Below are 26,284 nucleotides of genomic sequence, written 5' to 3' on the forward strand. Positions count from 1 at the left end.
ACTTAATATTCTGACTGTGGCAACTTCATAGGTAGGGCTTGGGCAGGTATGCCTCTCATATAAGTTGCTCTTCTTTGGTCCATTCCAGATGAGGTGGTGGAGCAGAGGTCTGGTTCCTCGACGCCTCAGCGTTCCTGTTCTGCAGCCGGTTTGCACAGACCGAGATCGAGTTTTGATTCTATGACTGCGGAGAGCCATTCACTCTCTGGTTCTCTCACTGGCTCCTTGACTGGAAGCACAGTGTCTTCGGTGTCCCCTCGTCTGGGCAGTCACACCATGGATTTCTTTGAGATGTGTGCCAGTCTCATCACTACTTTAGCCCGTTGATGACCTGTCCTTGGTTCTTTCTTTCTGTTACTGCACTGTGAAAATAAGATATATTCTTTAAATTATTACTTTTCAGATATCACATACTCTGCAAAAAATTTTCTCTTTTTTTTTTTTGACCGGGAATCAAACTCAGGACATCGTGCTTATAAGGTAGACGCTGTGCCGCTGAGCTGTATCCCAGGCCCCATACTCCGCAATATTGAGAGAGATGAATTACCAGGAGAAATGCAGTACCATTGAAACTGCTAAAACAAAAAGCCTGACATTTAATTTAGAGCTCTCATTTTGTTGTGCCTCTCATAAACTCACATAGGCGGCAGTGTTTTTAGTGGGTGGATGTGGATGAAGATTGTTTATTTACCAGTGTGAATTCACTACAGATGATGAGCACACCTCACTGTTGAATCAGCTAATCTAGCACTTTCTTGTTCCACTACTTAGTCCAGGAAGATCCAAACTTCCTAAATCTCAGCAGGTTTTAAGCTGTGATTTTGCTTGCAGTTTTGGACTCAAGAAGATTAAAAAAGACAAAGTAGTTATTAGTAAGATATTATTTAAATGGTGAAATTTTAAAACAGTATCCTGTTTTAGAGATCAAGTTCTTCTAAAAGAGTTTGCAGATACTGCTTACTATTCATCAGAAAGACTGTGGTCCTGTAACAGGTACCCAAAATTTATCTTGAGATTTTATCCAGCGATTTCCCAGAATAACATTGTCTCTCTTAAGAACCTTAAAGGTTCTGGTTAGTATTGAAACATCTGGTATTGCAACACTTTGGGTTTTTTTTCTTAACCTTACATAATTTAAAAACATATTCAAGACCTATGTTTTTCAAATTCTCTTCATGACTTATTTTTGCACATTACCAAGACAGTTAAGTGAAACACCTAGATACATCACCGAGTCCTTTAAAAGGGCACTCTTATCTTTGATCTTTTGTGTGTATGTTGTGAGAGAGGATTAGAAAGTTAGAGTCCAGTTCATTTTGCAATGCTAATTCTTCATTTGAAATTTAAATTGTACATGCCAGCTCCTCCCTCCCCCCTTTGCCTGTGATCTTATCTTTGCTCATGGAACTTCACTTGGCTGATTACCTAAGCTTTTGATTCCCTTTTGGTTCCCTTTTCTCAGTTGCTCGCCATTCAGTTTGAAAACATGGTTTGGCCCTAAAGACTTAAATTTCCAGCGCTGGATAGCCTATGACCTTCACTTGATCCTGATAGGGTGAGGACGCCTTAAACATTTAAAAATATTCTCTCTTGAATAAATAAATATATTTACTTATATACATGTATATATTCATACACAGTGCTTTTAATCCAAAAACACATTGTTTTGTTTTGCTCTGCACAAGGTTTTTTTTTAAAGATTGAAAACACCCATACTATATATATATATCAGGGTAGGCAATAGCTTATTGATTATAGTTAATGTTTAAATTATATGTAATTTATCTAATTTGTATTTATTCATTTATTGTATTTATGTTGTAATTAACAATCTCATTCACCGGACTCACCCTATAAAATATTAAGCTCTTGAAAACAAAAGAATGACATTGCCTTGACAGGTTTCTCTTAGCCAAAAATAATGTATTTTCTACAAAGAAACAAATGAGAATGTTAGACAAACATTTTCTCGTGTTTATGGGAGATAAGTATGTCTATCTTTAAAGGTCATTGGAGTCAGGAGTTTGCATATAGATCCCTGAAAATGTGGCATTCAATATTCTAAACCTAGTTTCTTAATATCAAAGTAAAAATCTTCATGAATTTAGAGGTGCTTTGAGATGACAGTTTAAAAGGTTTAACTTTTGAAAGATTGCCATCTTGTGGCCAGAGAGGGAAATTTTGTTTAGTAATTAATTTGGGTAAGATAAGTAACTGCTGTTAAAATCAGCTGTGTATTGTATGTGTAGCATAATGTTGGCTTCTCCAATGTGTACATATCTCTTTTGGGAAAAACAAGACCATCTCATATATTTTCCCAGATGAATGGGATAACTTTAGAAATAAGGAACTAACCAAGTTCTTTGCATTGAAAAATCCAAAGCAATTTTTGTAGACAGAAAAGAAGCAGGAGTCTGCAACATAATAGTGTTATTAATCTAGTAAATCAGATGATTGGAATTTTTTTAGACATTATGGTGTTTATTGAGAGTTTAAAATATATTTGCTATTTTCTTATTCTTGCCAGTGTTTTTGAGCACTGACACAGTTTGATAGTTCCTTTTTTGTTAAATTTTAGGGATCTGAGGGTCATAGTTTTGTCTTTTCTGGGTAACATTTTAAAACATACCTTTTCTGTGTATTTAAGGTGGTATAATAAGTTGGTTTGAACAAGTTTCAGGAGACTGAGTCTAGCATAATAAAGACTAGAACATTATCATAAACAGGCTTTTTGTTCCTCATGGGCACAGAGAAGGAAAGAATATACTGGTAACCACAGGCCGTAGGCCTGGATGGAGAGGACTGTCTTCCAGCTCAGAGACTGGGGAGAGCATCCATGTTGATGGCTGCTCTTGTATTACAGATCTGTTCTTATCTGGACCATGCAGATGGACTCCGTTTGGTTCTAGGACAGCATTTCTCAAATAGATTTCATGGAGTAAGTTTGGAAATAATCCTATTTTCCCCCTTAGGATGACAGCGAGAGTAATGTTCAAGACTTTGGCAAATCCTTTCATGTTAAAAACAAAAACAAAAACAAAAAACCCACATAATTTTGTATAATCCTGCTTTTCCCAAATTAATTTACTATTTTAAAAACTTATGAGAAAAAAGTTTAGAAAATGCTTTTTTAGGAAAGTTATTGTACAAGGTTATCATAATTAGGGTAGTTAAGAATGAGATTAAGACAGTGCTGCCTTTTCCCTTATTGGTTGTTGGAGAGAACCTGGTCAGATTCAAAATCTTCTCTTTTAACTCGTAGACATGTAAAATGAATTCAGGACTAAGAACTTTTTGTCTGAAAGTTGTTTTGTAAAACACTAGTTTTCTCAGTCAGGTTGTAGTATTGTTTCGGAGCAAGATTTCTTTCTTGTGTCAGAGGATGACTGAAAACTGTTAAACAAGATTACTTGTGAAGAAAAGACGAAGAAATGGTTAAACCATGAGCCATTATGACTGATTCTTTTAAAATGTGTAGTCAGTGCACATCTGAACACTTTTGTGTAGAGTGCCATATTTAATCCTGATTCTTGTCTTTTAATTTAGGGAGAGACTGTCTCAAATATTCAGGGAAAAAGGGAGGTGAACCATTTACAATTTTTTGTTGTAATCAATGGAACTTTTAAGAGACATTTTTGTAAACTCTGATGTTTGCATTAATAATAGCCACCAGTAAAGAGAATCCAGGAGTCTTTGAAATAAGTTTTTCTGTGTCAAGGAGCTGGTGATTTATAATACAGAGAGTTGTCCAGTTTTACCAAATACTTTCAAAAATGGTTACAAATGCATTCTGTTATTCTGTAGCCAATTTGTACTTAGGGAATACAAATTAATTTTTAGGATTGAGAATTTAGAAAGTAATCCTAATCACTACAAATTTGGGGACAACTTTATCTGTAACATCTATTAATGTGCAGTACACTGAGTTAATGTAGGCATTAAACCTCTTTTTAAGTTACAAAAGCTTAGGACATGCCTACCCAAGATACTGCATCTTTGTCTATTCACTGGCTAATAATTTAAATCCCAATAATAGCAGTAAGATGAATGTCTCAATGCTAGATATGTTATAGTGTTGTCTGTTTTACACACTGAAATCTGTCATTTATCTTGTCCTCTTGTCACCCCATGGCTTTTTAAGTGGGGAATGTGACTTGAATCATAATTTTCAGACTCTGTGATTAATGCTGTATGGGGTATGTGCAATCTGCTAAGTCATATCCTATGTTGGGCCTCATTTCTGTGACCCTAAAATGGGAGGGATAGAGTAAAACACCTCTAAGGTACCTCTGAGCTTTAAAATTTTTGCCTTTTCTACCTTTGCATGTGGTATATGTTAATGTTCACTTTTTATGTATTTAGAGTTTTTATACTAGCATGAATGTTGTTTTGGTGCAGTGAGGCATTTTGATGATGCATACTTGAATATTTTTGTACTTGCAACTGCCCTCTGGAATACAAATGACAAAAAAATCATACAGAAACCAGACTTGTTAAAATATGATGACTTGGCTTAAGGCACAAGATAATTATAGTCCTGAAAGTGTTCCACACGTTTCTATATTGATGTTTAGATTTAGGGACCCACTTTCTCAGTTAGTTTAAAGTAACCTGCCGAGATAACCAGAAAAGTACAGTTTAGTACTTTGCTGATGAGGAGACAGCACCAGGAGCTCTGGATGAAGCCTGACACCTTACAGCTAGCTGTGCAGTAGCCAGGGCGCTCTTCAGGGGGCACTGCCTTTCTCGCAGGGTGCTGCAGTCTGAAGTCAGTCAGACACAGATGAACTGCTTTGAAGTCTTTGGCATAAAGTAGTGTAAACTAAATAGTTCCTAGTTTAATGATATGAACTAGTTAATTGTAATAAGTAGATGTAGTTATCTGAAGTATTTATGATTAGCATGTTAATTTTTTTTGTAAGTACTTCTAAGTTATTGAAGGTGCTTAAAAATACTAAAGAAGCTTTAGGGCATAATTTGTGCTAAAATTTTATTTATGTGATTCCTACAGCACAATCTCTTAACAGAGAAAAATTAGCCTAAATCTTTATCTAAATTACTGGATTGGTTTTTTTTTTTTTTTTTCTTTTCTTTTCTTTTTGACTGTTACCTGAAAATTAGGCCTATCTAAATTTCATATACAGATTGGTAATTTTATATGCATGTTGGATAATATAACACTTCGTAGAGTATATTTATTTTTATGAAGTACCTGGTTATTATTGGTTTGATAAAGATTCTCCTAAACCTTAAACTTTGAAATGGAACTTAACCTGATGAACTCTGAAATTTTTATAAACATGTGACAAGTTGTTGACATCCTTACTGGCTTTTCCCACATAGAATTATGATGTATTTGGTGCTGCTGAACAGTAATGGCATGAAGGATAGGACCCATCATCAGAACGGATTAATTTTTAATTAAATTTCTTCAGCTATAGCCTGGTAAGAATCAGGATGAATCTAGACCTTCTCTGACTGTGGGCCTATGTGAATTTTGTGAGCCAGTGTTAATGTTACTACCATCCACGTGTACAGTGCCAGTTTGTAGCCTGACTTTTAGTGATGGTGGTTTATATTTAAAGCAGTTTAGATTTTAGGGACGTAGCTTATGATTATTTGGACAAGTAGGCTGGGTAAATTTTAATAATTAAAGTGCAATTAAGGGACTCCTAGAGGAGAGCATTCTTTCTAGGAAAAAGGTATTTGTAGAATATTCTGGGATGAAAACATTTTGAATATATGTAGTTTTGACAAGATTTATAGTGTGATTTTTTTTAAATTCAAAATTTACTGTAAATTTTTAAGGAACAACAAAATTGTAGGCAAGGAGAATTGCATAATTTTTTTCTGCTAAACATACATTTGTCAGTAAAAAGTTCCTTTTTTTTTTTTTTACTGAAAACCATTTTTTTAACTGAAAACCATTTAGAAAGGTAGCATTTTCTTAAAGAGAAACAGGTCTACTGTTCTAAAAACAACCCCACTAAATTGTGCCTTCTCTCTTAAATTATAAGAAAGTTGCTTAGCCTCCGCCCCGCCCCCCCATTCCTTTTCATTTTCCCTTAGATTTTCTCTTCACAGCTAATCATGTTGGTTCTAGCTGTTTGGTTGCAAGTTATTTTGGCCAAACCTCACACTGTCACAGCTGAAAGTTGTTGACTAATTGTATTTTCTATTTCTTGTATGTTTCACACAAATCACCTTGGTAAATATTTGGCTGCCTTTTCATGCTTTTAAAGGAATGCAATGATAGTAATCCATATTTGAAAAGTTTGAAAAGCAAAGACTTAATGCAGAGCTAAGGATAAAACCTAATTGGAATTTGATTCCTTTGACCACTGTAGCAGCACAAGTCATGTAACCTCATTCAGTTTTCTCATGTACAAAATGTGGATAATAACCTACCTCATGGGTATGGATGAGAAATGGAAGATCCTTGTTTAAGTACAAGGTTTATAGCCCCTATTTAATGTGTATCTTTTTTTAAAAAAAATAGATATCTTTGATACTGATAGGATGAGTATCTTGACTTTTAGGTGAGTTTTATGTGGTAAGAAAATAGTGCTAAGAATGTTTAAGACCAATTTCACAAATTCTGGTGGGTTTTTTTTTTTTTTTTTAGATACTTAAAATTTTTTGAAAACATCAACTGTTCAAATATTAACTTGTCCTTTGTTTTACCAAATGTTCAGAACTGTTTAAAATGTTGGCTGAAGCTGCCTTAATGTACCAAAATAACAGCTGTCAAGGCTATTCACAATCATCTATGGTTGTACACTGTTTTGAGTGTTTAAATGTGAAGTTGTTATAGAGCTACAAACTCAAATAATAGTATCTTGCTATTGTTTTAGGAAGAATGGTTGTGTTCTTTTATCACATATGCTCAAATACTATATGGTGAATTTTGAGTGTGACAAATAAAACTGAAAGTTGACCACTATAGGTTATATCTGTGACAATCGTAAGATAATGTATGATTGCATGGTAATTATTCACTTTTTTCCCAAGATCATCATGCATCCTATTTTGGTCTGTTTCTGGTGGGGAAAAACAAAAACCATAGGTTGATACATTATCACATTGGAGCACTGGACTATATTTTAAAATGTTTCAACTATTGAAAATTGGGATCCCTTGTTTCAGGGAGAAAAGCAACAGGTTTCTAGTGCTTTCTCTTTTGATAACCATAGACTCAAATTTCAGTTTTGTTTGTTACGTGCTTTTTGTGTTTGTTAAATGATCAGTGGGAAGGATTGTCTTCCAGTAACCATGTGAAAAATATGTCTTCTCAAATTACATAGGATTTCACATTACAGGTTCTCTCTGTGGAACTCATAGGCAGCCACACAAATGAAAAAGGCCTAGCTGATTGCTTATACGCTTTTTTCACAAAATCAAATTAAAGTCTGGTTAACTTGAAAATTGTTTTTGTTTCTTCTGTTATTAAGCTAATATCCTACACCTTCACGTCAGCTAATAGTTACCCAAAGCTGTGTTACTAAAAGATTGTGTATGATTAGAGATTTCACACCATCTTTGTTCATTTTTATACTATATTTTTAACCTCAGCATGTGTGAGTTTTCTGTTGTTGCTATAACACGCTACTAAAAACTTTAGGGCTTAACACAAATTTATAATCTCCTAGTCAGAAATCCAGTGACTTAGTTGTTTTTTCTGCTTCAAGTCTCACAGGTTGAAAACTAAAGATGGATTGGAGCTGGGCTCCACTGGAATCTTTGCTTCCAGGTTTGTCAGGTTGCTGGCAGAATTTCATTGGATAGCACAGTAGGACCCTGTTTTCTTTCTTGGTGTGGGCTAGGTGTTACAGCTTCAAGGAACCACTGGCATTCTGTGTCCCGTGACTTCCTTTATCTTCAAAGCTGGCAATGCGGTTGATACTTGGGGTTTCTCCTACTTCTGGCACCGTTTCTCTGGCTCTCCAGCGACTAACTCTTTTTGTCTTGCTGTTCTAGTTTTAAGGGTCCATTTGATAAAGTTTGGCCCACCATACTGTCAGGTATCTACCCACTTTAAGGTCAATAGGTTAACAACTTAAATTCCATATATAAAACCCCTTTTGCAAAATCACATCACATATTCACAGATATAAAACACCAGGAAATAGAGATCACAGGGATCCAGCTCATTAATTAGGGAGCCAAAGGCTCAGGTCGCTTCAGACTAAAGTTAGTTGACACTAATGGCAGCTAAGACTAGAAAAGAATGTAGGTGTGAACTAGGTACTTTAAATTTGCCACCTGCCATGTTTATGTTATCTAAAATCAATTTTTTGAAAGATATTTTCTGTGAAAAGTAAAGTATAAACTTCAGACGATATACAAGATTTCAATTTGCTTTTCCTAAACTTTAGGGAGAAAAATTTGTTTACTGAAAGTCTTTTCCTGAATTTCTTGAGTACTGGATGTGTATTGTAGGAAAAAAATGTCAACCGTAGCGATCACTTAGAAGGATGCTATGTCATCTTAGAAGACATATTGGAATGCTTCTCAGAGGTATTCAGAAGTGGAAGGCAGGGCTTTGCTGCTGCCCATTGTAACCTTTTGGCTCTTACCCCTAACACCCCTAGGTGTGATCTTGGGCACCTGTAGCTCTTTAGCTGGTAGGGCCTCATGAAAGGAAGGACCCTGTGTCTTCCTGGCTTTCTGTGCCTCTTTGCTGGCTGTCAGGAGCTGAGCAGCTTCCTCTACATTGCACTGCCCCTGGACGTGCTGCCTGTCCATAGAATCAGGAGCAGTAGCGCCAAGCACCCATGGACTGAAGTGTCTGAAATTGTGAGAGACAAAGCAGGCCTTTCCCCCCAAATTGCTTATTTCAGGTATTTGACCAGTGACAGAAAGCTACACACTTATGCATTAACTTTTGAGTGGGCCAGTGTAGCCTCTGTTAGGGTTAAGAGCCTTTGGGTGCTACCTTCTAATATAAAACTAAAGCAAAAGGTCTCTTGATTGGATATTTGTGCTACATTGTTTTCTCAGAGACAGACTGACTTGGGCATCACTGAAGTCTTAACAGTGTTTACATCTGAAACCATCAATAACATTTAATTTGAATCCTTTGATTTCAGGAATGTGGCTGGGTATTAGTGAACTAGAACCATTACCACATTAAGTGTGGATATGCAGATAGAAGCACTTGTTTCTCTGAAAACCTATATCATAGGCATAATTAGCAACAGTTTGTATAATCCAAATGGATTATACTGTAAAATCATTTGATTTAAAAAACATTTTTCTGTTTCTATGTAAAATAAATTATATACCAACCATTCTTTTAAGATACTGAATTTTTAAAATATCCTTTTCATTTTCAGCATCTTCCAAACTTCAGAAAAGGCCAGGCATAGCCCTACACATAGTATTGTGTATTAAGTATTTGAGAACACATTATTACAGCGTGACAACAATGCTGTCACACAGATAAGTACTTTTAGCTTGATTGTTCTAAAATAGTTGAGACCCAAAAAACTAAGTCATTGAGTTAGAACAGAGGCTCTATGGTGTGTGAAAGGGCATGGATCAAAACTGTTTCTGTTCAGTTTAGTCACAGTGCTACTTAGAATTTAAATGCTTTATTGTTTGAAGTGCTCTTATGGTGTAGGTCTAGAAGGTCCCACAGAAACCTTGTGTGTTCAGAGATGGGACACTGTAACTGGCTTGCTGTTTGGAGGGGCCCCTGCTTAGAGGCAGGTCATGGGAGTGCCCCGGAAGGATGTGTCTCCCTTCTTCGCTTCCTGGCCACCATGAAGTGAGCAGCATTCTTCCACCAGACCCCCTTTTCATCTCCTGCTTGCCCTAGAGTCAACCATTTATGGACTGAATTCCTGTAAAAGATGGAACCAAAATAAACCTCTGGCTTAAGTTGTGGTTGTTAGCTATTTTTGTCCTAGCTCTGAGAAAGAAATTAAGACAAGTGGCAAGAGTGCTATATAGTTTAATGTTTCTCTTTGGACAGGATTATTGTGTGAAAAGTTGCTGTTGAACATGGCCTGTCTGTCTTACTTCCTTCCTCCTAGGCAGTGATGGTGAATGTTTTGAGAGCTTACAGTGTTATCATGCAGCCCGCTGCCACGTGGGTGCTCTTATCACTGCCCTAGGTTATACTTCTGTTAGTGCCTGCTGTAACAGGCTGTGAGCTGGAAAGAATCATGTCATTGCCTGCTATGGGGCAAATTTAATTTAGGGCTTCCAAGCAGAAATAAATTCCCAGTATTGGGCACTAGCTTTAGTCTCACTTCCCTAATTCTTTTCCTTACTTACCTTATCAATACATGATGCTTCCTTTATTTCTCCTGGGGTTCCTGTAGTATGTATGTCTCTCGTTGCTGTCTTTAGTTAAGGTCTTTTGCTGAGAATATTGAAAAACAGTAGTCTCTTAATCCATTATCCTTATTGCTGCGATTGTCTCTCCACTTCCCAAATAGCTGGCATTTCTTTCCTCCCTAACACTTGAGTGGCTTTCCATGCTAGAAGAAAAAGTCCAAGCACACCCTGTGCCATCCCATCGTGACACCCTGTTTTCCAGCAGATTTACTGCACTCCGTTTGCCTTGAATCTCTTCTGTCCCTAGGAAGAGCCTGGATTTGCCTTCTGTGTCTTCAAAACTAAGCTGCTCTGTAACACCTTTGTTACCTTGTGGTTGTTTCATTCATAACTTTGTAAGAGATTTGTAATCCCTCTACCTCTTTTCTGCACTCTCTGAATACTTTTAATTCTGTCTTTTAGATTAGCCTTTCTTTTATTGGCAAGTGCCATTTGGAACATGCAGAAGAAAAGACAACAATATAGAAGCTTTAAAAATAGTCTCAGGTTATAAAGGATGAAGTTATGAAACAAATTCCATTATACAGTACCTTTTAAGGCGAGAGTCACCCTGCTTACGGAACTTAATGCAGTTCTTCAGTTTTTCAGTTCCAATAAAACTACAATTTAAAAAGTTGGATGCGTATGTAGAATTTAATCTCATTGACATGCAGTGTATAGCACTTAAAAGTACAGTGTGTTTCAGCGCTGCTTTTTAATTTGTATTTACTTCCCATGAAATGAAAACACATATAAATTGTATTTAAATAGGGTTTTGAACATAAAATAATTTTTTTTTATTTTAGGCACTAAGATGCTTTAAAGTAATACAGAGTGTGTATGTGTGTATTGGATATTGTTAAATGTTTTTAGACATTTCTTAAACTGGTTGAATTTAGGAATAAGTTATTTTTTAGCACACTATTCCCAAAGAAAACCAATTTTGAACAGCATTTATCCAATTTTGTTTTTGTGATAAAGCAAAAAGGACACGTATACTTTTTAAAATATTGAAGACTAAGCCATAATTATTTTAAGACTGCACTTTAAATTGGGCATTTACAGACCTTGGCTACATTCACTGTTCAGAATTACACCAAATATAATTCTGGTGCGCATCACCAGAATTAGAAATTATTGTTGAAGCAAATCAGCCATCTGCACAGCTGAGTAAGTACCATAAGGCACGACTGCTGGTTTAGATACAGCTCAAAAATAAGTGCTCCAGGATGAACGCAGGCTGCTTCACGTTCTCCTGAACCAGAAGTGAAACAGACATTGGAAGACAGACTTTTAGGAGTAAAACCAATGCTAAATGTTGAGGTTTTGTGTTCATTTTTCTCTTCTGCATTCCCCAAATTTCCAGAGAGTCCGTCTCATTTTGAGTAAATTGCTGCAAGGCAGGATCAGATCCTAGACTCGCTCATCACTCTTGCAGGCCTTCCAGCTGATCAGGACCGTCTGGGGGATCATCCTTGGTGCCTGCGGGGAAGATCACAAACACTGAAACTGCCAAGGCCACAGTGAGGAAAGTTCTGGGAAATTTCTTATCCAGTTTATTATTTTCATGCTCTTTTCAGGTGTTTAAAATATGCTTGGTATAAGAAACTGAAGAGGCACAGTAAAGACATCTCCTCCAGGTAATCCTTAAAGGACAGATAGGGCCTTTCATACCTAACTGACTTTTCCTAAGTTTCAGTAAGGTAGGTAGTTTTCCCTTGAGACTAATGCATACAACATCTATTATGTATTTAGAACTCATGATTTAAGATAAAATCAAACCACTTACTTGAAGTCTAGATGTTCAATGAGTACGTATCCATCTATAGGAACAAAAATACTGTTAATCTGAAGTTTAAAGAAAATGCTTTAAAATTTTCTAAGAAATTTCATGGTTAATAAGTCAATATTTGCCTACATTTGCCTTTTGAATTGCGACATATCACTAGATTTTGTTCAGTGGTATCAATGACTTCCAGTTCTTCCCCAGCAGTTATTGGCAAATCGAATATTCCATTTCTTGAATCATTGGAACATACCACTGCTCTGTTGATGACAGTAATTTCTTTGTCATACTGAAATGAGAAATTACTAGTCAGGTTATACTTACATGGTAGTTATTTCTCCCTATAAAAAAGCAGTGGAGAATATCATAGCAACCTCAGAAAAACCCATAGCAACACCTGAGGGAAGACGGAATAACAGGCAGGTACACAAAAGAAAGTCATTTAAGAAAATAAGATTCTGTAGTAATGTTTGTATGATTATACTTTCAAAACATTTTCACATCCATTTTCTAATGGTGCTAAAGTGAATCCTGGTGGATAATGAAAGCTACAGCAATGGGTATAAATTCAGTATGGTGGACAGTGTGTTGATTCTTACAGTAATAAAGTTTGAGCTTAGAAAAGAAAGTTAAATAAGCCCTCCTTGTTAGCTCCTTATAGTGTTCAGATGCCTATTGCGTGCAGAGGGGTCACTCCACTTTTCTTTTTTTTTTTTTTTTTTTTTTTTTTTCTATTTAAGAGGAAAAAGAGAAAAACACAAAACAAACCAAAGCGGCGTAAGGGTACACGCAATACAGAACTACAAAACAAAACAAAACAAAACAAAACAAAAAACCATAACGGTAAGAAATTACCTGCTAGTAGATTACACACTATTTTCTTGAAAATAGTTCCTCAAATCACAGTATCAAAGAACACAAGGTGGACATTCAAACAGGGAGACTGCAAACAGCTGTGTTCAATGTTCCAAAAACATTGATAAAGTCAGCTATTTAACACCCCCAAACACACTTGCTGTTATATCCGTTAGAGCTCCTTTTCTTTTTTTTTTTTTTTCCCTCTCTTTTTTACAACAAAATTTACACATCTTGGATTTTATTACTCCTTAGTGCTTATTACTTTCTTTGGGGGGGGGGGGAAGAATACAGTCAAATATGGCAAAACAAAGCTGTCAGTCAATACCAAGGATAGACGTAGCACATGGTGTAGAACAGAGTACAAGTTTATCAACAATGGTTATCAACGTTGTCCCTTGTTTCCTTAAAAAGAATTGTCTATCTTATTAGATATTATAAAGTTGGAAAAAACAGTAGAGAACAAGACCAATAAAACTTAGGCGTTGTAAACATTACAGGACTTCCAAAGAAGACAATAGTCAAACCAGAATGGGTATCTTAGTGAATCTTATTGTCTTCAAAGTAGTTGCCTATGTCTTCAAACTTGATACTATCATATAGAATGGAACAGAGTCTAATCAGTCAAAACAAGATCGTGGGAGTACTACAGGACTTCAAAACAAGTTAATAGGAAATCGAAAAGAGTTACTATTTATATATCCTAATTTTTTTGAATTTTTTCTTTAATTAAGACAAACATAAGAAATGAATAAATAATTTTTTTTGAAACAAGGGGGAGATTGAGATAAAACAGGACATAACAATATAACAATAGAGGTCACAGCATGACTGTTTCAATAACCTAGTACTTCACCACCTTATAACCTGACTTAATAGTAGTTACCATAGTGTCTTTTTCCTTGAAATATTTGGGTAAAACTTCATATACTCTAGCTTCAAATATTTTCATATCAAGAAGCCCAGAATAAAGCCTTTCTAATTAATGAGTGAAAACTTTATAAGGCTTCAAGGCCACCTAATGGGGAATCATGATTACCACATATTTTTATATATTTGAATCATTACTTACGTTAGGGAAACTATTCGGTATTCACACATGTGAGATTGATTTATTTCACTTATGAGTATGGTCTCAAGCTGTGCCCATTTATTGATAAATATCTCAATGTGATCCTTCTTTATAGCTGAATAATACTCCATTGTATAGAAATACCACAACTTTTTTATCCATTCCTCAGTTGATGGGCACTTGGGTTGTTTCCAAGATCTGGCGATTATAAATTGTGCTGCTATAAACATAGGTGCACATATATCAATGTGGTATGATGCTTTCAGTTCTTCTGGGAATATGCCTAGAAGTGGAATAGCTGGAATAAATGGGATTTCCAGTCCCAACTTTTTGAGAAATCTCCAGACAGATCTCCACAAAGGCTGTACCAGTCTACACTCCCACCAGCAGTGCAGGAGAGTTCCTTTTTCCCCACAGCCTCTCCAGCATTTGTTGTCGGTTTTCTTGATCCTGGCCATTCTTTCAGGAGTGAGATGGTATCTCAGTGTGGTTTTAATTTGCATTTCTCTAATGACCAATGATGATGAGCATTTTTTCATGTATTTATTTGCCATTTGCATTTCTTCATCTGAGAATTGCATATTCATCTCAGATGCCCATTTTTGGATTGGATCTTTGAATTTCGGAGGTCTGAGTTTCTTTAATTCTTTATACGTTTTAGACAAGAGGCCCTTGTCTGAGAGAGAGTTCACTAAAATCTTTTCCCAGTTTGTGGGTTTTCTTTTCACTATGCTGGAGATTTCTTTTGACATGCAGAAACTTTTTAATAAGAAGTGGTCCCAGTTATTGATTCTGGGAAGTATTTCCTGTGCGGTTTGAGTCCTGTTCATGAATTCTTTACCTACTCCTATGTCTCCAAGGTTTCTACCTATTTTGTCTTCCAATAGATTTAGTGTTTCTGTTTTAATATTCAGATCTTTGACCCATTTACATTTTAATTTAGTACATGGTGATAGACATGGGTCTAGCTTTAGTTTTCGGCAAATGGAGAGCCAGTTTTTCCAGCACCATTTATTAAAGAGACTGTCGTTCTTCCAGTGAACCTGCTTGGCTCCTTTATCAAAAATAAGGTGGTTGAGTGTGTTCGTAGTTGTGGTTGTATCTTCTAATCTATTCCACTGATCTTCAGCTCTGTTTTGATTCCAATACCATGTTGATTTTACTCCTGTTGCTTTGTAGTATAACTTCAAGTCAGGGATTGTGATGCCTCCTGCTTTGTCTTTGCTGCTTAGAATTGCCTTTGCGATTCTAGGTCTCTTCTGGTTCCAGATGAAATTTAGGAGTGATTTCTCTAGAACTATAAGGTATGTTGATGGTATTTCTATTGGGATTGCATTGAATCTGTATAACAGTTTTGGGAGAATGGCCATTTTCACAATGTTTGTTCTTCCTATCCATGAGCAAGGGATGTCTTTCCATTTTCTGAGATCATCTTCAATTTCCTTTTTCAGTGTATTATAATTTTCACTGTATAAGTCTTTCACTTCTTTCGTAAGAGTAATTCCTAAATATTTCATTTTTTTGCTTGCTAATGTGAATAGTCCAGTTTCTCTTATTTCCCTCTCTGTAATTTTGTTGTTCGTGTATAGGAATGCTATTGATTTCTGAGTATTGATTTTGTATCCAGCCACATTACTGAATTTATTTATTGTATCTAAGAGTATTTCAATGGAGCTTAGGGGGTCTTCTATGTAGAGTATCATGTCATCTGCAAACAATGATAATTTAACTTCTTCTTTTCCTATCTTTACCCCTTTTATTTCTCTTTCTTGCCTAATTGCTCTGGCTAGTACTTCCAGTACTATATTAAATAGGAGTGGTGATAAAGGACATCCTTGTCTTGTACCCGATTTTAAAGTAAAGGCTTTCAATTTTTGGCCATTTAGTATGATGCTGGCTGTTGGTTTGTCATAAATGGCCTTTATTATATTGAGGTAAAGACCATTTATTCCAATTTTCTGTAAAGTTCTTATCATGAATAAGTGTTGGACCTTATCGAAGGCTTTTTCTGCATCTATAGAGATGATCATGTGATTCTTATTTTTGGCTTTATTGATATGGTGGATTACATTTATTGATTTGCGTATGTTGAACCATCCTTGCATTCCTGGGATGAATCCCACCTGGTCATGGTGTATAATCTTCTTGATGATTTGCTGGATCCTATTTGCCAATATTTTATTGAGGATTTTTGCATCTGTGTTCATTAGGGAGATCGGTCTATAGTTCTCTTTTATAGTTGGGTCTTTCTGAGGTTTTGGTACTAGAGTAATATTTGCTTCCAGGAATGACTTAGGAAGGATTGCTTCCCTTTCAATTTCATTGAATAGTTTGAGGAGTGTCGGCATTAGGTCTTCTTTATATTTCTTGTAGAATTCTGCAGTGAATCCATCTGGGCCTGGGCTCTTCTTGGTGGGCAAGGACCCAATTACATTCTCAATTTCATTAGCAGAGATTGGGTTATTCAACAGTTTTATATCCTCTTGATCTAGCTTTGGTACTTCATATGCTTCTAAGAATCTGTCTATTTCTTCTGTGTTATCAAACTTTTGAGAGTAGAGGTTTTCGAAATAGGTGTTGATGATCCTCTGTATTTCTATTGGGTCTGTAGTGATTTCTCCTTTTTCATTTCTTATTGCATGAATTTGAGCTTTTTCTTTCCTTTTTTTAATAAGGTTGGCTAGGGGCTTATCGATTTTATTTATTCTTTCAAAGAACCAACTCTTTGATTCGTTGATTCTTTGGATTGTTTTCTTAGTCTCTATTGCATTGATTTCTGCTCTGATTCTTATAATTTCCTCTCTTCTTTTGGCTTTGGGCTTGACTTGCTCTTCTTTTTCTAGCTGTTTGAGGTGTAGCATCAAGTTATTTACTTGTATTCGTTCTGTTTTCCTGATGTGGGAACTCAGTGCAATAAATTTTCCTCTCAGAACGGCTTTCATTGCATCCCACAGATTCCAGTAAGTTGTATCTGCATTTTATTTTCTTTTAGGTATTGTTTAATTTCTTCTTTAATTTCTTCTGTGACCCACTGATTACTCAAGAGTGTGTTATTTAGTTTCCATGTGTTTGCGGAATTTTTGCAGTATCCTTTGTCATTAATTTCTAATTTCAGAGCGCTATGATCTGATAATATGCAAGGGATGATTTCAACTCTTTTGCATTTGCTTAAATATGTTCTGTGAGCTAATATATGGTCTATTTTAGAAAATGATCCATGTACTGCTGAGAAGAATGTGTATTCTGATGTTGTTGGGTGGAACATTCTGTATATGTCTATCAAACCCATTTGTTCACAGGTGTGATTCAGTTCTGTTATTTCTTTGCTCATTTTCTGTCTGGTTGATCTGTCCCTTGGTGTCAGTGGTGTATTAAGGTCTCCTGTTACAATTGTGTTACTGATAATTTGAGTTTTCATTTCTGTTAATAATTGTTTTATATAACTGGGTGCTCTGGAGTTTGGTGCGTATATATTTAAGATAGTTATCTCTTCCTCTTGGAGTTTTCCCCTTACGAGTATGTAGTGACCTTCTTTGTCCTTTATGGTCATTGTTGGTTTAAAGTTCACGTTGTCTGCAAACAGAATGGCTACTCCTGCCTTTTTTTGGATTCCTGCTGCATGAAGAATTGTTTTCCATCCTTTGACTTTCAGTCTGTGAGTATCTTTCTGGGTTAGATGGGTTTCCTGTAAACAGCATATGGTTGGATTTTGTTTCTTGATCCATTCTGCTAGTCTGTTTCTTTTGATTGGTGCATTGAGACCATTTACATTAATGGTTATTACTGTTAAATGCTGGTTAATTGTAGGAATGTTATCTCTCTGCTGTTGCATCTTTATCTTTCGGTTCTGTTTAATTATTTGCTTTGCTTAGTGGTTTTTTCCTTTGTGTATCTAAACTGTCTTTCAATATTTTTTGCAGGGTTGGTTTGGTGTTCATGAAGTTCTTCAGCTGTTCTTTGTCATGGAAGTATCGTATTGCACCATCTATTTTGAATGATAGTTTTGCAGGATATATCAGTCTTGGTTGGAAATCATTTTGCTTTAGGATCTGGAATACTTCACTCCATGCTCTTCTTGACTTTATCGTTTGTGCTGAGAAGTCTGCTGTGATTCTGATAGGTTTTCCTTTATAAGTGATTTGTCTTTTCTCTCTGACAGCTTTTAATAATCTATTCTTGTGTTGGATTTCTGGGATGGTGACTATTATATGTCTGGGTGTAGTTTTATTTTGGTTATGACTGTTTGGAGTTCTATATGCTTCACTGATCCTGATGTCAGTTTCTGATCTCATGCTTGGGAAATTTTCAGCTATTACTTCTCTAAATATCCTCCTGACATCCTTCATGTTGTCTCCCTCTCTTTCATTAATCCCTATCATTCTTATGTTATTCTTCTTTGCATCGTCTTGCAGTTGTTGAATTGTTGTTTCCTGGTTCCTTGTTATTTTCAAAAGATCTTTCCTTTCCTGTTCACTAGCTGCAATCCTGTCTTCAAGGTCTGAAATTCTATCTTCACTTTCATTAAGGCGGTTTTTACAACTTTCAGTGGAGTTTTTTATTTCCTGTATATCTCTGTGCATCTGCATTATGTATTCTGTTTGTTTCTTATATTGCTCGTCTAGGGATTCTATCTTTTTGTTTAGTTCCTCCAATTTTTTATCTGTGTTTTCTTTAGATATATTTAGAATCTCTTTCATTTCTTTTATCATTTCTTCTTTTATCTGGGAGATTATTTCGAGTTTGAATTTCTTTAAAGCTTCCTGGAGTTGCTTGTCAATTTCAGTGGCTATTGTGTCCGATATATGAGGTGGATGGGATATATTTTCTTCTATATACATCGCTCCTAGGGTTTCTTGAGATGGGCTGGAGTTTTGAGGTTGTAATTTGGTCTTTCGTTTTGTCATTTTCCTATATTTCTGTGTTTCAAGTGTTACTTGAAAGCTTCCTCAGGATCTGTTGAAAATCCCCTTCTATGTTTGGAGCTACTGGGACTCTGGCGCCGCGCTACTCCAAGCCATTAGGCCTACAGAACCAGTGGCCCTCCTCTGCCTGCTCAGAACTCCGCAGTTCCAGACAAGCTGGGCCCAGGGACACTGTGCGCCCACCTGCCCCTTGGAAGCTCCACAGTTCTTCAATCGCAGCCGGGTTAGGGTACTCACCACAGGCCGCAGTGCTTCAGGAACCTGTGGACCCTCCCTGGTTGCAGAGATATCCACAGTCCTCCAGACACGCAGAGAGGCCAGTGAGGGCACCCCAGATCTGCCCAGCTCCTCCTCTGCAGACCTGTGGCCAGGCGCGGCAGCTAAACAGGCTGGGCTAGGCTGGTAGTGTGGGCCAGCCCACCTATCGGTAGCTCAGCAGGTCTCCAAATGAAGCCGGGAATGGGGAGGCTGATGTGGAAGCCTTAAACCCGCCTCTCTCCTTCACTGCACCTGGAAGCCTGAGGGAACTCCAGCAGTCTGGGCGCAGAAATCCAGAGTCCTCCAGACACGCAGAGAGGCCAGTGAGGGCACCCCAGATCTGCCCAGCTCCTCCTCTGCAGACCTGTCCACTCCACTTTTCCAGTGAGTCTGTGTGATAATGCTTCACAGGTGAGAAAGCTTCATTTATAATCAAAGGTGCATTTATGAAAAAACTGGTAATACAATTTCTATAGAAATTTTTTTTTTCTATATGATAAACTAGCTGCCCCTGCATCCTTAACCTTTGGATGTATTGAAACCTGCTTACCAGAAAAAAACAATCAAGAATATGTAGGTTATAGGTGTCTGTTTCACCAAATTTGGGTGACCAAATACCTCTCTTTGTCATGACAGTGTGTTTACAATAATGTCTCCATTTCCAAATATTTATGATTAAGAGTGCCTCCTGGGCTGGGGATGTAGCTTAGTGGGAAAGCATGTGCCCTCCATGCACAGAGTCCCAGGTTTAATTTCTAGTATTGCTTAAAAAAATTCTTCCATTCCTTGAAGTGTTCTCATTTTGGATGATAAATTATAAGATCAATTTTACAATACCAAGAGGTATAATCTACAAGGTAGACCTTCCCCCTACCCCACCCATCCTACCGCTTAATAGCTGTCCTTCCTCAGGACATTGATTATGTAAAACCACAAAAGTTTCTTCAGGTGCAAATTAGATCAGTTCAACTTCCGGTTTATAAAGTTCTGTAATGTCTCCATTTTAGGAATAAGAGTAACATTTCTTAGCTTGACATTCATATACTGTCATTCCCCAACTTTCCATCCCTTTCCCCTTTATTGAAACATGAAATGTGATAATCCTTCAAATACACCATATAGTTTTGTTACTGCCATGACTTAGCTCATGTTTTCCTGCTTGTGTGCATTCTCTTTTAACCACCTTTTGTATTTTTATGACTGCCGTGTATAAACTGCACTATCTATATACTACTGCAACATTTAGTAAACATGCCTTATAAAATTGGAAGGCAATTATTCATCTTCCACATACATTTGTGTGTATATTTGGGGGGGTTGAATTTCTGCCTCATATAAAACCATCAAAAATTAAATGAGGGTAAAAAGCACTAGGTACAATGTAGGGGTCTTCTCAACGAGTAATTGCTATATTATTGTTTTTCACCTAATTAAGTAATATCACAGTTTAAGTGGTTTCAGACCACAGGATTATTCTAGATACAGTGACCTTGATCAGTTTTGCTCCCAATAAGAATTATGGTGATTATGAGAAGTTTATTGGACATTACTATTTCAGTTGAGTTCAAAAGTTTTGGATAGTTACAAAGTGTTAGTCTTACTTGCAGGTGACAAAGATAAATAAGACAACTTTTCATGACTTTACAGTTTTAACATGATAAACACGTAATTGCAGTGAGCAAAAGAGTATTGTATAAAGTACATTAAAGAAGAGTAATTTCTTTCATCAGGCAGTTTAGGCAAGGCTTCTTAAGAGGAGATACCTCAACTGGGTCTTACACAAATCGGAGAAAGAAGCAAGTGTATACATGATAGAAGAGACCAAGAAAACACTTACGAGAAATGAAACAGCAAGACAAGGTAGTTTATTTTATCAACATTTTAATACATGTATATGAGCAGGACTCAGTTGCTAGAGCACAAGGTATAAGGGTGGAGTGGCAGAAAGACAAAACTGGAAAGATAAGCAAAGAGCATAACACAAACAGTTTTATATGCCATTCCAAGAAACTTACCAGTTTGGCACAGACATTGGATAGTACTGAATAGTACTGAATGGATAGTACTGAAATCTGCTTTTTAATCCTCACTTTGACAATATGTATATGAAATCAAGGGCTACTTGAACTTTGGAGTAATGGAAAAATGCTCCACGGGCTCTTAATGACAGCATAAGATGTCAGTTTTAGATGCTATTTCACTCATTGGTCATGTGTTTAAAATACTAAGTGTCCAGCTTTATGTTGGGAGCTGGAGAGTAAATTTAAGGCAGGCTCATGATTTAGTATGCACATGTATGCTGTAACACAGCAGATGAGTATTATAAAAGGTGTGGACAGTAGGTACATAAAATGTGCTGGGGAGGTAGCTACATGGAAGAGCCAGGACACAGTGGTTAGCCTTTAAGTAGAACCATGAAGACAGCATGTAAAAAGGCATTGCCAGTATAGAAATATACCAAGAAAAAAACAAGTGTGGGCATGGAGAACTTACAAGGTCTTTTAAAATGGAACTTGTTAGCTATTAGTATTCCTTACATATCTTCAAAAGAGAACATACCTGGAATCGTTGTCTAAAAAGCTTTTCCTCTCTTACTCTATTCTTTTCTAAGTAGTTTTGCTTGTTGGTTCTGAAGAAATTTCTAGGAAAAGAACTGGTAAGGAATACACAGATGGGGTTAAGTGTACTATAATAAAATTTTTACATTTCCAAATATACATTTTTTAAGGATAAACTCAAGTATAATTTTGTGTGTGACTATATAAAATCTTGTATCTATTGTTTATGTATACTTTAATACATGTATATGTAAACACATGCATGCATCTCTCTATTATAACTGACTGTCAAAAAAACTGGAAAATAGTAATGCCAATTTCCTCTGCCAGTTTAAAAGATGTATATATAGAATATGAGTGTATGATGTTGGTGCTTGTGTATGCTAGGTAAGCCCTTTGCTGAGCTACACCCCAAGTCTTATAAAGTGTGTGTGTGTGTGTGTGTGTGTGTGTGTGTGTATGTGTGTGTGCATGCAAACATCAAACCCAGGGCTTCACACGTTAAGCATGTATTCTACCACTACAACCCTAAAATTTTTTTTGATAGCAAGATAACTTGGAATACACTCAAGTTAATAAGTATAAGTACAGTTGAGTAAGAGGAATAACTTAATGCTCTGTAACATAGTCAGCATAGTGGATAACAACTAATCAAGTATTTTAAAATAGCTACTAGAAAGGATTTTTAAGTGTTCCCAGTGTAAATGATGAATGTTTGAGGTGATGGACATGCCATTTACCCTGCCCTAACTTTGTATACATGTATTGAAACATGACACAGTCCCCCATAAGTTTATACAGTTGTGTCAAAAATTAAAGATCAGTTAAACAAGAAACTTCTCTCAACTGATAATTAACTAGTTCTTTAAAAAATATGGAAATTTATAAATCTTCCCATACTTTCAGATTGTTTAGTGAAATCAAAAACAGGGGCTTATATTAGTTTTCCTACTTTGAAAGGATAATCAAGGAATCACATGTCTACATGGTTTAATCAAATAACTCCTGTTTCCTGAGTGACTTGGGAGACAGAATTAAGAAAACATAGCTAGACTGCAAAGAACATGCAAGAATAGTAGTACATGACAGGGTAGACTTGCCGTGAAAGCCTGAGGCTCCCCTTTGTCCTCCTTCCTGATGTTCACACAGGGTGTGGTTCTACTGTGTAACAGTTTAATGTATTGACAAAAGGAGAAACAGTTTAATGTATTGACAAAAGGAGAAATGTAGCCAAGTCTTACTGGTTTTATTCAGAAGGGAATTCTACATCTAATGAGTCACTGCTATGTCTCTGATTATCAGCACTTCTTGTCTGAGATACCGTCTTATTTTTGCCACCCTCCTTTTAAAAACTAACCTGTATATCTACTTTCAGAAAGTTGTTTTCCAAGAAGGTTTATTTGTGGCTATTAGTATATTAAAAAGTTTATTAAGGAAGAAAGGTCAACATGTTACTGATACTTCCCCTGTTGTAATTTTGTTTTGCTGTGCTGTAAACATGTGGAAGCATGAGGCTCACGGTAAAAGGCTGATTTTCTACACTGTATATACATTTTGGAAAAACACATCAAATCTAAACACAAACTTAAGGGAAAGGCCATCTTATGCTGTTTAAATTTGATTCTGACTGCCTGACTTCTTTTGGGGTGTCTCAGTAAGACCTTTCTAGACAGATTTCCTAGAGTAGACAGACTGCAGTGTTCAAGGCTATACTAAGGATTTCCCCAAGATATTTGTTAAAGGCAAGCTCTTGCCCCACTCCCTAGCACTGTGAAGATGGGCAGAGAGTACTAGGTAAGCATCTAGTCAGTAAAAACATGCCCTGCCCAGAAGCCAGCTGGGAATTTAGATCACGTGAATGGAAAGTCTTGAACTGATAAAACATTTGCTTTAAACACTTAACTGGGATTGTATTTTAGTGAAATCAATCTTACTGCGTGATACCTAGTTTCTATTTTTCTCAAAATTTCATATAAATTCTAATGTTTTATTTAACTTCTAGTAGGAGCAAACTTCTTTCAGCCTAAAGGAAGAGTACAAGTTTTTCATTTGTTAAGGGCTACTTGAAAGTTTTTCTTATTCCCCATCCACTAAGAGAAGGAATAGAAGGAGGGAAATTTTGTGTCACTGTCATTTAACAGTTTTTATTGGTATGTGTTACACATACGTTTGCCATGGGGAATCCTACATACGCTTTCTGCATTTTGATGTTTACTTCCCCTTCCCATCTCCCCTCATCCCAAGACCCTCTTCCCATGTCTACAAATTCTGTCTTCCTATTTGTTACTGTCTGTCTGATTCTCTTTTTGACTGCACTGATGTAGGTAGTGTTCTTCCTTTTGTAGCTGAGGTACCCAAAAATAAAAATTAATGACCAGTCTGAGGTCATACTGCTAGTTAAGTACGGCTGTAAATTACAACAGGGAAGCTGTAATGTAAATGCATCCGCTTTCCTACCTTTCTGATCCTTTAGCACTGTTTTTCTCTTCTCTTCTTGGTATAAGAAAATTGGGCCTCCAACTTTTCATTTTATATTCATCCCTGAAGAGAAGAGTGTTTGAGCAAGTAAATTAAAACTGAACTATTAAACATTTTATGGAATCCACTTTCTGGACAGTTGTTTTACAAAAAAGTTGAAACATCTAAAACCAGAGCTTGACAATCTATGGCAAGGCCGTATAGTAAGTATTACTATATATAGTATGTAGTATCATATGTATTTATGTCGTATATATAGTGAGTATATAAAAGTGGCACGGTTGGTCCCAAGGCAGTAATTTGCTGACTTCTTATCTGTAGGGACCCAGATTTAAACTAGAAGCAAGAGATCAGCCAGCTGATAATCAGATTTCTTTCCTAAGCTTTAGTCTCTTTCTCTAAAATGTGAATACAGCTTAGGGAGACGGGAATACAGAAAAAAAGAGAATATTATAGTAGGACCCATTACTGTTTGAGTTCTTATGGATCAGATCTTCTGCTAGGCATTTTATAAGTTTTTGCTTTTCAGAGTAAGCACTGAATTAATCATCTAAAGTACAGTGGTACCTTGGTTCACAAGCTTAATTCACTCCAAGATTCTGGAAAGATGGCTATGTTTCTGTTCATCACCAGATACAGAGTTCATGAAGGAAAGCATTTTTGCATTTAGTTAAGCATGTTCTATGGGCTACTATGTGGTCTGTTTTGGAGAATGTCCTGTGTGGAACTGAGAAGGATATGTGTTCAGATGTTGTTGGGTAGAATGCTCTGTAGACATCTATTAAGTCCATTTGTTCATAGGTTTGGTTCAGTTCTGATGTTTCTTTGTTGAATTTTTTATATAGTTGATGTACCTATTTGTGACAGTGAGGTATTAAGCTTCCCCATTACAACTGACTGTGTTAATACTTATTTGATTTTTCATGTCCATTAATATTTGTTTTATATCTAGAACATGTAAAAAATTGAAAGAAATTAGATCTCCTAAATTCAAAGACCTAATCCAAAAACAGGCATTGGAGATGAATACACATTTCTCAGAAGAAGTATAAATGGCAAACAAATATAATGAAAAAGTGTTCAGCATCATTGGTCATTCAAGAAATGCAAATTAAGACAATACTGTGATTCCACCTCATTCTAGAAAGAATGGCTATCCTCAGGCAATCAACCAATAACAAATGCTGGTGGGGCTGTAGGGGAAAAGGAATGCTTCTTCATTGTTGGAGGGAGTGTAGACTGGTGCAACTACTGTAGAAATCATTGTGGAGATTCCTCGAAAAACTAAAAGTAGAAGTCTTTTTTGCCTCAGATATTCCCCTTCTTGGTATGTTCCAAAAAAATCAATAAATAAAAGCATCATACCACAGCAATATATGTGCACCCATGTTTACAGCAGCACAATTTGTAATAGCCCAACTGGCCATCAACTGATGAATAGATAAAAAAATATGTGGTTTTTAAAAAAATGCAGTGGAGTACTTCTCAGCAATAAAGAAGGATAAACTTGAGACACTTATTGCTAAATGGATACACTTTGAGACCATACTCTTAAATGAAATAAATTAGATATACATGTGTAAATATTGTATTGTCTCTCTGATGTGAGAAACTAAAAGTGTAATTGTTAAAAAGGAAAGGTGAACTATGACGGGGGAGGGGGAAGGAAGGACGGGAAAAGAAAGAAAGATGAAATGGAAACAAAGGAGGGGGAGAGACCAAAAAACCCCCAGATGAATCAAGATATTCCATATATACGTACAAATTCCCTATGATGAATGTGATCGTTATATATACCTAAATTGTACCTTACACTTAACTTTTTAAGCAAACCAAATAACACAAAAAGGTTATGATCCCAAATTTAAAGGTGCAACTCAATATTAGGCATCAGAATTGAATAGACACTTCGTAGATGAATTGTAAATGGCCAATAAATATATGAAAAAATGTTCAGTATCTCTGGCCATTTGAGAAATGCAAATTAAAACAATGCTTACTCCAAAAAGAATAGATCTCACCAAGAAATTAG

At 36.2% G+C, this 26,284-nt stretch overlaps 2 protein-coding genes across 6 annotated transcripts in view; one reads left to right on the forward strand and one right to left on the reverse strand.

Annotated features, from left to right (window-relative positions):
* Positions 1-7,425, forward strand: part of Prkaa2 (protein kinase AMP-activated catalytic subunit alpha 2) — a 59,996-nt gene extending 52,571 nt beyond the window's left edge. For all 5 annotated transcript variants that reach the window (XM_003464067.5, XM_063236567.1, XM_023562550.2 and 2 more), the window contains one exon: positions 89-7,425. In XM_003464067.5, coding sequence (XP_003464115.1) covers positions 89-327 — 239 coding nt within the window. In that variant the 3' untranslated portion in view covers positions 328-7,425. The remainder of the gene's footprint in view (positions 1-88) is intronic.
* Positions 7,426-10,946: 3,521 nt separating this feature from the next.
* Positions 10,947-26,284, reverse strand: part of Fyb2 (FYN binding protein 2) — a 101,623-nt gene continuing 86,285 nt past the window's right edge. Inside the window, exons 16-20 of the mRNA XM_013146244.3 lie at positions 24,232-24,315; positions 21,776-21,869; positions 12,242-12,398; positions 12,113-12,146; positions 10,947-11,805 (exon numbers count right to left, since the gene is read on the reverse strand). Of these exons, the coding sequence (XP_013001698.2) occupies positions 11,793-11,805; positions 12,113-12,146; positions 12,242-12,398; positions 21,776-21,869; positions 24,232-24,315 (382 nt within the window). The 3' untranslated portion in view covers positions 10,947-11,792. The remainder of the gene's footprint in view (positions 11,806-12,112; positions 12,147-12,241; positions 12,399-21,775; positions 21,870-24,231; positions 24,316-26,284) is intronic.

This window comes from Cavia porcellus, unplaced genomic scaffold (genome assembly GCF_034190915.1).
Source record: "Cavia porcellus strain 051 isolate PalLab524CR breed Dunkin Hartley unplaced genomic scaffold, mCavPor4.1 scaffold_25, whole genome shotgun sequence".
NCBI classification, from domain to species: Eukaryota; Metazoa; Chordata; class Mammalia; order Rodentia; family Caviidae; genus Cavia; species Cavia porcellus.